The sequence below is a fragment of the Scyliorhinus torazame genome, chromosome 10 (genome assembly GCF_047496885.1).
Source record: "Scyliorhinus torazame isolate Kashiwa2021f chromosome 10, sScyTor2.1, whole genome shotgun sequence".
Taxonomy (NCBI): domain Eukaryota; kingdom Metazoa; phylum Chordata; class Chondrichthyes; order Carcharhiniformes; family Scyliorhinidae; genus Scyliorhinus; species Scyliorhinus torazame.
The window spans coordinates 16,387,881-16,403,192 of NC_092716.1; the positions used below are offsets into that span (position 1 = coordinate 16,387,881).

Below are 15,312 nucleotides of genomic sequence, written 5' to 3' on the forward strand. Positions count from 1 at the left end.
CTATTCGGGTACACAGAGGGAGAATTCAGAATGTCCAATTCACCTAACAAGCATGTCTTTCGGGACTTTGTGGGAGGAAACCGGAGCACCTGGAGGAAACCCACGGAGACGTGTAGAACGTGCAAACTCCGCACAGAGTGTGACCCAAGCCAGGAATCAAATTCAGGTCTCTGGCGCTGTGAAGCAACAGTGATAACCGCTGAGCTACCGTGCCGCCTAATAAGATGTTAAGTGTGGCTCAGTTGTTGGCACATTGCCTATGAATTTCCAGGTTCAAGTTCCACTCCAGGCTTGAGTGCAGAAAATAACGCTGACTCTTTGGCACAGTGCGGAGGAAGCATTCCTCTGTTAGAGGTACCCATTTTGTGGATGAGACCCGAAGCTGTGGTCCAACCTGCCTGTTGGGTGGATACAAAAGATCCCACGGCACTATGTGAAGAAGAGCAGAGGGCCTATCCCTGGTGTCCTACCTAATGCTTGTTCCTCAAGCAACAGATTATCTGGTCATCATTCGTCCCTTTACGATCTTCCGTTTATTTCTTCAAATACCTCTGAGCTTCGTGTCTGAGCTATATGTGAACATCAGTTTCTCTATTTCCAAATCCCTCCCTTGAGGCATCGATATCTGTTTGAAGCCTTCATCACTGCCAGCTCTGTGAATCCCCCAGCTCTCTCTGCCTCTTAGCTCCCTACGAGTTTCCTAGCCAAGCCACAAGGGAGGCTCTGCTTGCCTCAGTTTGTGCGAAAATTTCTTGTGTGGGATCTCATCCGATGCTTTATTTTTTTTAAAAACAGGCTCACAGCATTCTCATCCTTTCCATCAGTTGGTCCTGTCAAAACACTTTACTGACAGATAACCATAAATTGAACGCAGCCAGCGCATAGAGGGAAAGTATCTTTTTTTATTAAAGGCTGTGACAGTGTGAACTAACCACTCCAGAAGGTTCTAAAGGACAAATCAATTCTGACTTTTAAAAGGGAGATAGCAACTTGCTTCCAGAGTGAGGGTGCTATTTATCATAGGAACAGGAGGAGGCCGTTTCGCCCTCGAGCTTGCGCTGTGATTTAATGAGATTATGACTGATCTGCAACCTAACTCCATATACTTGACTAAAACTAATGATCAGATCATTATCACACTGCTGCTAGGGGATTTTGCTATGTGCAAGCAGACTCCTGCGTTTCCATACTTTACAGAGGCTGCACTTCTGTGGTTGTAAAGCACTTTGGGACATTCTGAGATTATGAAAGGCACGAGATAAATGCTTCATTTTGATTCCCCATAATTAGCTGCCCCATGACGTGGTGTTGGATGGCCCGAGGTCACAGTGCGGGAGCCACGAACAGCCCTGGGTTCACGTGTCAACGGCAGGCGACATCAAAAACGGGCCTTCAGCACGAGCTGCTGCCAACTTAAAGTCTTTCGGAAGAAAATACAGACCAAACTCGCTGAGGAATCACCTCTTTGACGGGCTGGGTGCCCTCCTTCACAGCTCTATGCTTCTATTCTATGAGGAGAGGAACCCGTCATCCTGGGACCTCACCCAGTCCTTATGGGGACAGCTTTATTTGATTCCACTTGCACTTAGAGGACTGAGCACTCCAGCTGAAGCAGCAAGATGAATGTGACACTGTTCTGCACCTCTGACAGAAGAACCATTATAACCACCCCTAGCAGCAAGTATTGGTTCAGAGGCCCTGTCAAGGTAACATATTCCTCTGGGCATTCCCTTGACGTGAGGTGCTGTCCTTGAATCCGCCACAAATAATGACAAATGACATTTGGTTCTGACACTGAAGTGATATTTATGTGTTTCTGTCTTGCTCTTAGCATAACCTTATTCTGGGGGCAGTCAGTGAGGTTAACCTGTAACATCGCTTCAGAACACTTGGAGAATGGGTCTCATAATTGTTGTCGTCGATTGTCTTCCACCTATTTGTGTTTTCTTTTGCACAATAAACATGCAAGAAAATTGCTTTTTAATCCCTTTTGTCATGTCCGTCAAGATGGCTAGCGTTCTACCCCATGATGCTGTGCTGTGGAATGTGAACGTAACTGTTCCACCAATAGTCCCGCTGATACCATGTAGTCAAGTCAGAGAGTGACTGCTGAATGCAGCAACATGTTTAGGGTTTAGGAGCCAGAGGGCCAGGCTGAATTTCATCGTGTAGAACAACATCAAGATCGAGGAGAGTGCCTGATCTAGAGACTCAATATCGGGGAGGTGGGGGGATTGTGTGGGTGGGGAGTGGGGTTGCAAAGTGCCCCCCTCCCGATCCTACTGCCGACACTGCCACCCCGCACTGCTCTCCCTCTGTCCCCACTCCATGAAACACGCTCCATCCCGGTTTAGGTGTGTCCTGGGGTGCTCCACGATGCTACAATTCCATCACCTCTTCTTCCGTCAGCAGCCGCAGCCTCCCCGGTGAAGCTACTGGGCACAGGAGCTGCCGGTCTCTGATTGACCCGCAGTTCTCTGTGGGTGAGACTCCCACCCTGGGTGTCTTGTTTCCACAGGAAGGCCCAACTCCGACCTCGCCACTGCCTGACTAGTGGGTAGTTGGGCGAGCCTTCTTGAAAAGGGGCAGCAGGGGCCTCTCACCGGCTGCCCAGTCGGCAGGTAAGACCCTCGATGCCTCAACAAGATTCCGCCCCAAGTCCTGTTCACACAGCACACCTTGACATCCTACATTGACCCACAGTATAGCAATGCCTCGAATTTGAAATCCCCATAACAGTTTGACCTCTAAAACTCTGAGACCATGTCATGCTTCCAATTCTAGTCTTTGGAGCGTCTCTGTTTTCCTTCATTCTTCTCATTATTAGCAAGTGTGGCTTCCTGATACTCTGAAATTTCCTCTCTAAGCCTCTTCATCCAATGAAGTTGTATTCAGAATGTTAGGTATCAACTTGTAAATCCTTCCACTAGGGCAGCACGCTGGCACAGTGGTTAGCATTGCTGCCTCACGGCGCCGAGGACCCAGGTTCGATCCCAGCTCTGGGTTACTGCCCGTGTGGAGTTTGCACATTCTCCCCGTGTTTGCGTGGGTTTTGCCCCCACAACCTAAAGATGGGCAGAGTAGGTGGATTGGCCTCGATAAATTGCCCCTTAATTGGAAACAATGAATTGGGTACTCTAAATTTATTTATTTTTTTAAATTAAAGAAAAAAATCCTTTCACTATGCTTCAATGACAGGTGTTAAAAGCAGGAGAGATCCCTGGTCAGCAATGTGACGGAAGGAAATTGGAGCAGCGACCACCACTATCCATAGGCATGTAAAAGTGCGTTGCAACAGCAACCAGGACTCCTTGGAGGGGACGGTTGCCTGGGCGGGTGGTGTGGATCCGACTGATGCCAACACAAGTAGAAAAGAAATAGGAGCAGAAGTAGGCCGTTCAGCCCCTCAAGCCTGCCCTATCAGTCAACACGATTACAGCCGATCTGCCTGCGACTGCACTCCACCCTCAGGCTCTCCGTCCCGCCAGCACAGAGTTTGAACCCGGTTCTGGCAGGGGTGAATTTGGGGCCTGTCTCCCTGCCCTGAGGTGGATGTAGGGGTGCAGTGGGTTGGACCTGCCTTCGAGCAGAGAACTGAAGAAGGAGAAGAAGTGACCTCTCCACCTGTCCCTCCTCCATTAAGACACTGACTAAAACCTACCTCTTTCATCAAATGTTTCCTCACTTGTCTCAATAGCTCTTTGTGGTTGAGCGTGAAACCTATTCTGGTAATGGAGGAGCCTGTCAGGTGGGGCTGGGGGTGAAGGGGGGTCTCAGAGCCAGTGGCTTCCAACCCCAGTGGGAGGGCCACTTGCACAAAGGCTCCACCCATGGCCCAAAGTTGGTCGCTGGAGGGGCTATCCCACCGTGCCCAGGTACCTGTCTGCATGGCCTCTCTGAAATTATCATTTAAAATATACCTCCGAGGGCGCCTCCATATTTAGACCCCCTTGAGGTCCACTACCTACACCAGCTGCACCCACCTCACCCAGTCCCAGTGGATGCCTGAGGCTCCACAGCACCTGGCCCTCCCCCCCAACCCCCCGACACCACACTCCCAGAATTAATTGTTCATGAGCCCAATTTTCTACTCTCTCTCAGACAATCTACCTAATTTCCAACCACCGCACAAAGATTGGGCGCAATCCTACAGCCGCGCTGCGCTGGAAAAGCAGCTCGCCGTGGCGCAGCGTGGCAGTTGAAAGCCGGGAGACCCCGCTCCCAGGATCTACCCAGCTCGCCACGTGAGATTCAATGAAATCTCGCGAGAGGTTACGAGGTGAATCCTGCCATCAATTTTTGGCAAGTCTGCATATCAGAGCAAGGCAGCTAGCCTTACACTCATAGAAACATAGAAACAGGTGCAGGAGTAGGCCATTCGGCCCTTCGAGCCTGCATCACCATTCAATATCAGAGCTGATTATACAAATTCAGTATCCCACTCCTGCTTTCTCTCCATTCCCCTTGATCCCATTAGCCACAAGGGCCACACCCAGCTCCCTCTTGAATATATCCAACGGAATGGCCCCAACAGCTTTCTGTGGGAGAGAATTCCACACGGTCACACCTCTCTGAGAGAGGTTCCCCCTCATCTCAGTCCTGGATGGCTGACCCCTTATTCTTAGACTGTGACCCCCGCATTCTGGACATCCCCAACATCAGGAACATTCTCCCCGCATCCAGCCTGTCCAGTCCCATCAGGATTTTATATGTTTCAATGAGATCCCCTCTCATTCTTCGAAACTCCAGTGAGTACAAGCCCAGTCGATCCAGTCTTTCTTCATATGTCAGTCCTGCCATCCTGGGAATTAGTCTGGTGAACCTTCGCTGGACACCCTCAATAGTCTTCCTCAAACTAGGAGGCCACAATTGCACACAATACTCAAGGTGTGGCCTCACCAAGTCCCTGTATAACTGCAGCAAGACATCCCTACTCCTACACTCAAATCCTCTCACTCTGAAGGCCAGCGTGCCATTAGCTTTCCTCACCGCCTGCTGTACCTACATGCCAACCTTCAGCGACTGTTACACCACCACACCCAGGTCTCGTTCCATTTCCCTTTTCCTAAACTGCCACCATTAAGATAGTAATCATAGCAATCTGCCTTCCTGTTTTTGCCACCAAAGTGGATAACCTCTCATTTACCCACATTATATTGCATTTGCCAAGTATGAGCAGGTTCCCGAGATATGTGAGGCTTTGGAATTCAACCCCTTCACCTCAGAGACCTCGGGCGAGCAGCATTTGGTACTGGTTCCCACAAATGGAGACAAGATGAAACGGCACTCGTGGGGGTCTCCAAGGGGATCATGCCTGCCCTTTGCGCAGGGTCATGCCCAGGCACTGCTGGTACCACATGGATACCCTGACAGTGTCAGCCTGGCACCCTGGCAGTGTCGCCTGGGTGCCAGCCTGGCATTGCCAAGGTGCCCAGGTGGCGCTGCCAGCTGGCATGGGCACTGCCAGAGTGCCAAGCATTCTTTCCATGCGCGTGATTGGGCTGGGGTTGGCCGGCATGGGTGTTGGGAAGGGCAGGGTGTGAAGGGAGCCTTGGGGACCCTCCCATATTGCATTCGCGCTTCGGGGGAGTTCGGGGATTCCTCTGGGGGCTTCAGAGATCGGGATGCCACTTAAAAATGACACCCCGATCTCTCTCTACAACGGGGAGTTCTGCCAAGCGGAGTTCATCATTGTTAAAAACGGGGCTATGTGCGGCCTTGACTGCACGTTCCCTGTTCAGGCCCCTTAGTCAACGTGAGTCACGTTGAATAGTCATGTGTTTCTTGGCACTGCGAGTGCCGTGAACACGCAGATAAACGCGTTCACTCAGGGACTTTATTCCCTTTTGAGAAAATCGCGACCATAGAGTCTCTCTCTCTTTTAGAAAACATTCTTTTAATATTTAGAACCTGTTTTGAAGTCACCACAGTTAGTTGGGATCCTCCTTGGGGCATTGACTTGTGAACCAGATCAGCCAATTACATGGGAGAAAACAGTCTTTTCCCCTTTGAATCTTGTTTCCACTGGACGAAAGGCTTTCAATGAAGGACCAGATGCCAGAGGAAAGGAACGTTGATCCTCTTGCACTTCCAATAATGATCCTCACCCCATCGCCAGGAATAGTCCTTTCATTTCTTCAATCTGAATTCCAGAATCAGTCCAGGACTTATGGAGCAAACGTCTGGCTCTGACAGAAAATTGGAAAATGATGGGCAGTCTTTCTGTGAAGGGCCACAGGTTCTCAATCTGGACATCTAGTTCAGATCAAAACTATGTCCTTCCGTGAGAGAGAATCAGTGGGCAGAATGTATAAACACAGACCTTTTCAACATGTGTGTGTGTGCATGTGCTTACACACATGCGCAGGTGTGCACGAGTCTATGTTTGTGGTGTGCGTGTGAGAGAATATATGAAGTGTGTTATCACGTCACATCGGGAAACCTCTGAATAGTTTGCTTGCTTGTTCCTACATGGACAGATTTGGGTGATAATGTTTCCAGGAAATAGCAGTCGGTCTTTTGCACCCAGCTAAGCAAACTGGAACAAACCAGTTCCCAATATAAGAAACAAGTATTTTGTGACAGAATCCCATCAAACCGCTTCTTCATTCCCCGTCCCAATCATTTGATGAGATTTTCTTGTCCCAATTAAAAATGCTTCAACACTCACGTCGATATTTTGTAACTCGTTGCATCCAATTAAACGTCCCTTTCATCTACCCCATCGAGATGAGGGCCCAGCCATTACATCACACTGTCTGGGATTTTAATTTTAATTTTTTTGAAGGCAAGAAATAAAAAGCCTTTTCAATGACGAGCATCTAATGATGAAACATTGTATGTGGCATCGACATCACCTTTTCAATCCAACATCTCTGCCGTGATTAAGGGCTCGCCGTTTGGGCAATTCTATGGTCGAAGAATCGTTCTCAGAATTCAGCGCTGGACTCTAATTAAATGCGACTACGTGGGGAGCGGGGCCATGATGTCACCAGTCCAACTGAACCCTCCAGCACGCTGCCAACCTGTCATGGCTAATTTAGCGGCAGACACAAGTGATGGGAGTGAACAAGGAGGGAGAAGAAAAGGAGCTTACTTCAAAGGCCAGTGTCTCATTAGTCGGCCCTGCTGAGGACAGGCTCTCTGGTATGTTAAACGAGCGTCGGTAGTCGAACGCAGCTCCCCCAAAGTTGAACTGCCCTGGCCAGTCGACTGTCCAATCCCCTGTCAGGTGGTATTTGCCCTTCAGGTTGCGCACTGCCAGATAGCTTGTTGAGATCTCCAGCTCTTGAACGTGAACGCTGCGAGCTCCGGCTGGTACCGTGACAACAACATAGTACTCTGAGGAACCAAAATAGAAAAAATATAATTAGGCAACTTAAAATAAGCAAGGAACTAAAGTCACCATAATCCCAGGTCACCATTGTCCCCTTTGAGGGGGAGAGCTGACTGGTGGTGATTTAACCTGAGGGTCACCACACCTCAGGCAAGGGGCAAGGTTGAGAAGGCGGGGCCTTCATGAATAATCTCAGCCGGTACGGGAATTGAACCCGCTCTGTTTAATTTAAAATTATGTGCGACATGGAATGTTCACGGTGGGGATTCACCAGACTGATACTAGGGCTAAAAGAGTTAATCATGAGACCATGTGGCATCGATTATGGTTGCATTTCCTTGACTATGGGGTGATCTAATTGAGGCGTTTAAGATGATTAAAGGAGTTGATAGGTTGGATCGAACTATTCCTTTGCTGGGGGAGTCCAGAAAAAGGGAACATGATATCAAAATTGGAGTTTGGGCTTCAGGAATAATGTCTGGAAGCGCCTCTTTACAAAAAAAAGGATACTGTGACTCTGGAACTGTCTCCTTAAAAATAGCTGACTGGCTTATTCCTGTGTCTGTGTCCACAGTGGTGAGCTTTATATTCAGATTCATGTTAAACAGGACGGTTAAATGCTGAAGGCAGCTCTGGGAATGAACTAGGTGTTATCAATTCAGTGAGGGCTCCTGACTCAATGAAGTGCATTTTCTTTCTGTCGTGTTTTAGATTTTCACAGCCCCTTCCCTCTGGTGTGCGCGCTGTTACTCCGAGCCCATGAAAAGCATTATCCAACGTGCTGGGCAGCATGTGTCACGTTCACGGAAGTGTGCTTTGTATCATGGTTTATGCGTTCATTTTTGATGCTGCTCTCCTGATCAAAGTCTGAACTGACAGACCTGAGCAGCAGGCAACACTGAGATTCGAATGCAAAACCACAGCCCTACCAGCATCTTTTTGATTGATATCAGAATGAACCTGGGACTCAGAGGGTTAAATGATGAGGAAAGATTGCATGGATCTGATTTACATTCCCTTGGCAATAGAAGAAAATAAGCAGTGATCTAATTGAGGTGCCTAAGGAAATGAAATGGAAATCGCTTATTGTCACAAGTGGGCTTCAAATGAAGTTACTGTGAAAAGTGTGTGTGTGTGTGTGTGTGTGTGTGTGTGTGTGTGTGTGTGTGTGTGTGTGTGTGTGTGTGTGTGTGTGTGTGTGTGTGTGTGTGTGTATAAATCAAGATTGAGAGGACATAATCTTAAAATTAGAGCTCAGCGCTTTAGGAGGGAAATCGGGAAGCAATTTTCAATGCTAAAGGTCCTGGAAATTTGCAATTCTCTTTGTCTAAATGGCTGTGGAATCTGGGGGATAATTGGAGGTTGCAAGACCAAAGTGAATAAACTTTTATCAGGTCTGAAAGCGTCTGTGGTTAAAGAGCTAAACCGGGTAAATGGAGTTGAGATACAAATTATCCGATGTCTATTTGAATGGTTAAGAAAGCTCGAGGGGCCGCATTGCCTCCTCTTGTTCAGCACGGTAGCATAGTGGTTAGCACAATTGCTTCACAGCTCCAGGGTCGCTGGGTCACTGTGTGTGCGGAGTCTGCATGTTCTCCCCTTGTCTGCGTGGGTTTCCTCCGGGTGCTCCGGTTTCCTCTCTCAGTCCAAAGATGTGCGGGTTAGGTGGATTGGCCATGCTAAATTGCCCTTCGTGTCCAAAAAGGTTAAGTGGGGGTTGCTGGGTGTGGGGATAGGGTAGATACACTTGAGTGGGTTGCTCTTTGTAAGGGCCGGTGCAGACTCGATGGGCCGAATGGCCTCCTTCTGCACTGTAAATTCTATGAAATGAAATCTGTCCCTTCTGTGGTTCTAGCCTAGTATTCCCCCCCCCCCCCCCCCCGGCATTATTGCCTGTATTCACAGGTTGAAAAGCACGATACTAGAAAGACCATCCCAGATATTTGTTTAAAAGTCTCTAATTAAAACCAATTGTGCCCAAGTTTCTTTTGGTAACACATGCTCAGGGTGACCCCTGTGCCATCAAAAAGTGGAAATGGTTTTGGCCTATGCTTGATAAAGATTTGTTTGGTGCATATGAATAAAGACGGGGAACAACTAACAAATCAATTATATTAGTCTCACAGTCCAGCTGACATCCACCAATAACCCATTCACTCCTTAAATCATATATTCTCATCGAAATCTCAATGATTTTACCCAAACTGGCTCCATATCCTCTCATACCATTACTGAGCAAAACTCTATCAACCTCACTCTTGAAGCAGAAATTGACCCCCCCACCCCCCCAAAACATGCATAGCTTTCTTTTTAGGATGAGTTTTTTTATTTAATCCTAGCACGGAATATGGGTGTAGCTGGCCAGGCCAGCATTTGCTGTCCATCCTAATTGCCCTTGAGAAGCTCGAAGTGAACTGCCTTCTTGAACCGCTGTGGTCCATGTAGTGTAGGCCCATCCACAGTGCTGTTGAGAAGGGAATTTGAGGATTTTGATCCTGCGACAGTGAAGGAATGGTGATAGAGTTCCAGGTCAGGATGGTGTGTGGCTTGAGGGGAATTTGCAGGTGCCAGTGTTTCCATCTATCTGCTGCTGCCCTTGTCCTTCTAGGTGGTAGAGGTCAAATGTTTAAAAGGTGTTGTCGAATGAGCTTTGGTGAGTTGCTGCAGTGCATCTTACAGATGGTGCACACTGCTACCACTGTCTGTCGGTGGTGGAGGGAGTGAATGGGTTAGTGAATGGGATGCAAAAAGCTGCTTTGTCCTGGATAGTGTCGAGCATCTTGAGTGCTGTTGGTGTTGCACTCATCCAGGCAAGGGGAGAGTATTGCATCACATTCCTGATTTGCGTCTTATAGATGGTGGCCAGGCTTTGGGAAATCAGGAGGTGAGTTACGCTGTGCAGAATTCCTAGCCTTTGACCTGCTCGTGTAGCCACAGTATTTATGTGACTGATCCAACTCAGCTTCTGGTCACTGGGAACTTCGAGGATGTTAGTGGGGGATTTAGCGGTGGAAATGCCATTGAATGTCAAAGGGAGGTGGTTGTCTCTGGTTGGAGATGGTCATTGCCTGGCACCTGTTTGATTTGAATGCTACTTGCCACTTATCAGCCCAAGCCTGGATATTGTCCAAAATTTGTTGCATTTGGACATGGACTACTTCAGTACCTGGGGAGTCGCAATGGCGTTGATCCTTGTGCAATCATCAGCGAAACTCCTCAATTCTGACCTTGTGATGGAAGGAATGACACTGATGAAGCAGCTAAAGATGGTTGGGCCAAGGACACTACCCTGAGGAACTCCTGCAGTAATATCCGGGAATAAGATGATTGAAGTTAGGGGTCAGTAAAGAGGCAGCAACTAAAGCCAGTAAGGTACTAGATAATAAACTCAATGTGACTAAGGGGAAGAATAGACAGGGAAGAGATGATGAACGCAAAGGGGCAGGTGGTCTGAGGTGCATTTGTTTCAATGCGAGAAGTGTAGCAGGTAAGGCAGATGAACTTAGGGCTTGGATTAGTACCTGGGAATATGATGTTATTGGTATTACGGAGACTTGGTTGAGGGAAGGGCAAGACTGGCAACTAAATATCCCAGGGTATAGATGCTTCAGGAGGGATAGAGAGGGAGGTAAAAGGGGTGGAGGAGTTGCATCACAGCTATGATTAAGGAGGGCACGATGGAGGATTCGAGCACTGAGGCAATATGGGTAGAGCTAAGAAATAGGAAGGGTGCACTAACATTGTTGGGACTTTATTACCGGCCTCCCAAAAGCGAGCGTGAAGTAGAGGTACAAATATGTAGACAGATTATAGAAAAATGTAGGAACAATAGAGTGGTCGTGATGGGAGATTTTAACTTCCCCAACATTGAATGGGACTCATGTAGTGTTGGAGGCGTAGATGGAGCAGAATTTGTAAGGAGCATCCAGGAGAGTTTTTTAGAGCAGTACGTAAATAGTCCAACTCGGGAAGGGGCCATACTGGACCTGGTATTGGGGAATGATCCCGGCCAGGTGGTTAAAGTTTCAGTCGGTGATTACTTTGGGAATAGCGATCACAATTCCGTAAGTTTTAGAATACTCATGGACAAAGACGAGAGTAGTCCTAAAGAAAGAGTGCTAAATTGGGGAAAGGCCAAGTATAACAAAATTCGGCAGGAGCTAGGGAATGTGGATTGGGAGCAGCTCTTTAAGGGTAAATCCACATTTGAAATGTGGGAGTCTTTTAAGGAAAGGTTGATTAGAGTGCAGGACAGACATGTCCCTGTGAAAATGAGGGATAGAAATGGCAAGAGTAGGGAACCATGGATGACGGGTGGAATTGTGAGACGAGCTAAGGTGAAAAAGGAAGCATACATAAGATCTAGGCGACTTAAATCTGATGAAGCTTTGGAGGAATATCGGGAAAGTAGGACAAATCTCAAACGCGCAATAAAGAGGGCTAAAAGGGGTCATGAAATACCTTTGGCTAACAGGGTTAAGGAAAATCCCAAAGCCTTTTATTCGTATATAAGGAGCAAGAGGGTAACTAGAGAAAGGATTGGCCCACTCAAAGACAAAAGAGGGAATTTATGCGTGGAGTCAGAGGAAATGGGTGAGATTCTTAATGAGTACTTTGCATTGGTATTCACCAAGGAGAGGGACATGACGGATGTTGAGGCTAAGGATGGATGTTTAAACATTCTAGGTCAAGTCGGCATAAGGAAGGGCGAAGTTTTGGGTATTCTAAAAGGCATTAAGGTGGACAAGTCCCCAGGTCCGGATGGGATCTATCCCAGGTTACTGAGGGAAGCAAGGGAAGAAATAGCTGGGGCCTTAACAGATATCTTTGCAGCATCCTTGAGTATGGGTGAGGTCCCGGAGGACTGGAGAATTGCTAATGTTGTCCCTTTGTTTAAGAAGGGTAGCAGGGATAATCCATGGAATTATACCCCTGTGAGCTTGACGTCAGTGGTAGGCAAACTGTTGGAGAAGATACTGAGGGATAGGATCTATTCACATTTGGAAGAAAATAGACTTATCAGTGATAGGCAGCATGGTTTTGTGCAGGGAAGGTCAAACCTAATAGAATTCTTTGAGGAAGTGACAACGTTAATTGATGAGGGAAGGGCTGTAGATGTCATATACATGGACTTCAGTCAGGCGTTTGATAAAGTTTCCCATGGCAGGTTGATGGAAAAGGTGAAGGCGTATGGGGTTCAGGGTGTGCTAGCTAGATGGATAAAGAACTGGCTGGGCAAAAGGAGGCAGAGAGTAGTGGTGGAAGGAAGTGTCTAAAAATGGAGAAAGGTGACTAGTGGTGTTCCACAGGGATCTGTGCTCGGACCACTGTTGTTTGTGATATACATAAATGATCTGGACGAAGGTATAGGTGGTCTGATTAGCAAGTTTGCAGATGATACTAAGATTGGTGGAGTTGCAGATAGCGAGGAGGACTGTCAGAGAATACAGCAAAATATAAATAGATTGGAGAGTTGGGCAGAGAAATGGCAGATGGAGTTCAATCCAGGCAAATGCGAGGTGATGCATTTTGGAAGATCTAATTCAAGAGTGGACTATACGGTCAATGGAAGAGTCCTGGGGAAAATTGATGCACAGAGAGATCTGGGAGTTCAGGTCCATTGTACCCTGAAGGTGGCAACGCAGGTCGATAGAGTGGTCAAGAAGGCATACAGCACGCTTGCCTTCATCGGACGGGGTATTGAGTACAAGAGTCGGCAGGTCATGTTACAGTTGTATAGGACTTTGGTTAGGCCACATTTGGAATACTGCGTGCAGTTCTGGTCGCCACATTACCAGAAGGATGTGGATGCTTTAGAGAGGGTGCAGAGGAGGTTCACCAGGATGTTGCCTGGTATGGAGGGTGCTAGCTGTGAAGAAAGGTTGAGTAGATTAGGATTGTTTTCGTTGGAAAGACCGAGGTTGAGGGGGTATGTGATTGAGGTCTGCAAAAGTATGAGGGGTATGGACAGGGTGGATAGCAACAAGCTTTTTCCAAGAGTGGGGGTGTCAATTACAAGGGGTCATGATTTCAAGGTGAAAGGGGGAAAGTTTAAGGGAGATGTGCGTGGAAATGTTTTTCGCAGAGGGTGGTGGGTGCCTGGAACGCTTTGCCAGCAGAGGTGGTAGAGGCGGGCGCAATAGCATCATTTACGGGCGGGGAACAGAGGGAAGTAGATCCTTGGAAAATAGGTGACAGGTTTAGATAAAGGATCTGGATCGGCGCATGCTGGGAGGGCCGAAGGACCGGTTCCTGTGCTGTAATTTTCTTTGTTCTTTGACTTCTTCCTTTGTGCTAGGTTTACACCAACCAATGGAGCATTTTCCCCCCGATTCACATTGACTCCAGTTTTGCTGGGGCTCCTTGATGTCACATTTGGTCAAATGCTGCCTTAATCTCAAGGGCAGCCACTCTCATCTCACCTCTTGAGTTCAGCTCTTTTGTCCATATTTAGAGCAAGGCTGTAAGGCGTTTAGGTGCTGAGTGGCCCTGGCGGAACCCAAACTGAGCGTCAGTGAACCGATTATTGCTGAGTAAGTGTTGCTTGATAGCAATGTTGGCAACACTTTCCATCACTTTGCTGATAATTGAGAGGAGGCTGACTGGGTGGTAATTGGCCGGGTTGGATTTATCCTATTTCATTGTGGACAGGACATATGTGGGCAATTTTCCACATTGCCAAGTAGATAGCCACCAGTGTTGTAGCTGTACTGGAATAGTTCGCTGAGGGGCACAGCTAGCCTGGAGCCCAAGTCTTCAGTACTATTGTCAGGGTGTTGTCAAGACCCATAGTCATTACCTGTCTCCAATGCTTTCAGCTGTTTCTTGATGAAATTTGGTGAATTGAATTGGCTGATAATTGATATCAGTGATGCTCGGAACCGCCATCTTTTGTACTGAAGTACTAGGCTCCCCCATCATTGAGGATGTGGCTATTTGCAGAGCCCTCCTCCTCCTGTTAGCTGTTTAATTCTCAATCACCATTTATGACTGGATGTGTCTGGACTGCAGAGCTTTGACGTGATTCGTTAGCTACGCAACATTTAACTCTATCTATCCAAATTTTACCTTTGGATAAGGAAGTGATTCCCGATTTCACCCTTGAAAGGCTGAGCTCCAAGTCTACAATTATGTCCTCTTGTTCTGGATTCCCCTACCAAAGGAAATAAATTTTCCCCTGTCACCTCTCTCGGAAAGGGCAAAAAGATATTTTCTGTTCGACGAATCAGTAAATGCCATTCATCTTTGAAACTGGTAGAAAACTATTGTCTTCTGGTTGTATTAATTTAGCCTCCGGCGGTTTGTGGCTTCCAAGAGTCCATTGAAAGTGATACTGTTCCTTCAAACCATCTTTGACCGCTTGTTCAGAATCCATAGCAGTCTTCAGAACAGAGGAGGGCTTTTGAACTTCAGTTACTGAGTCAAATCTCCCAAGGGAATTTAATCTTTGCTTTACAACAGACAACATTCAGAAAATATAGAGAAAGAAAAAGGTGAGGTGGAGTGGCAGTAATGATAAAAGAAGATGTCGGAAGGAGAGGATTTTCTCAAGGGGGCAAAGGACAGAGGCCATTTGGTTAGACGTCATGAAGCAAGAAAGGCAAGATCACACGACTTGGGGTATTAAATCAGCCTCCAAATAGTAAGAGAGGATAGAGGGAGAAATCTGCGGGGAAATCGCAGAGGTGAGTGAGAACTGTATATTAGGGGAATTTAATGACCCAAACATCGATTGGGATAATGCAGGAGTGAAGGGTAAGAAGGGGGAGGAGTTTCTGAAAGGTGTTCAGAAGAACTTCCTGAGGCAGCGTGTTTTCGGTCCATCTGGAAAGGGGGCATTGCTGGACCTGGTGCTGGGGAATGAGGTGAGCCAAGTGGAAAATTTGTGTAAGAGTGAGCATCATACTATAAGGTTTAGATTATTAATGGAGAGGGACAAGGAACAATCTAATATAGAACTTCAACACTGGAAGAGA

General features: G+C 47.3%; 1 protein-coding gene across 1 annotated transcript in view; it reads right to left on the bottom strand.

Annotated features, from left to right (window-relative positions):
* adamts18 (ADAM metallopeptidase with thrombospondin type 1 motif, 18) overlaps nucleotides 1–15,312 on the bottom strand; it is a 301,723-nt gene that overhangs the window by 79,238 nt on the left and 207,173 nt on the right. The window contains exon 16 of the mRNA XM_072517824.1: nucleotides 7,097–7,341. Within this exon, the coding sequence (XP_072373925.1) occupies nucleotides 7,097–7,341 (245 nt within the window). The remainder of the gene's footprint in view (nucleotides 1–7,096; nucleotides 7,342–15,312) is intronic.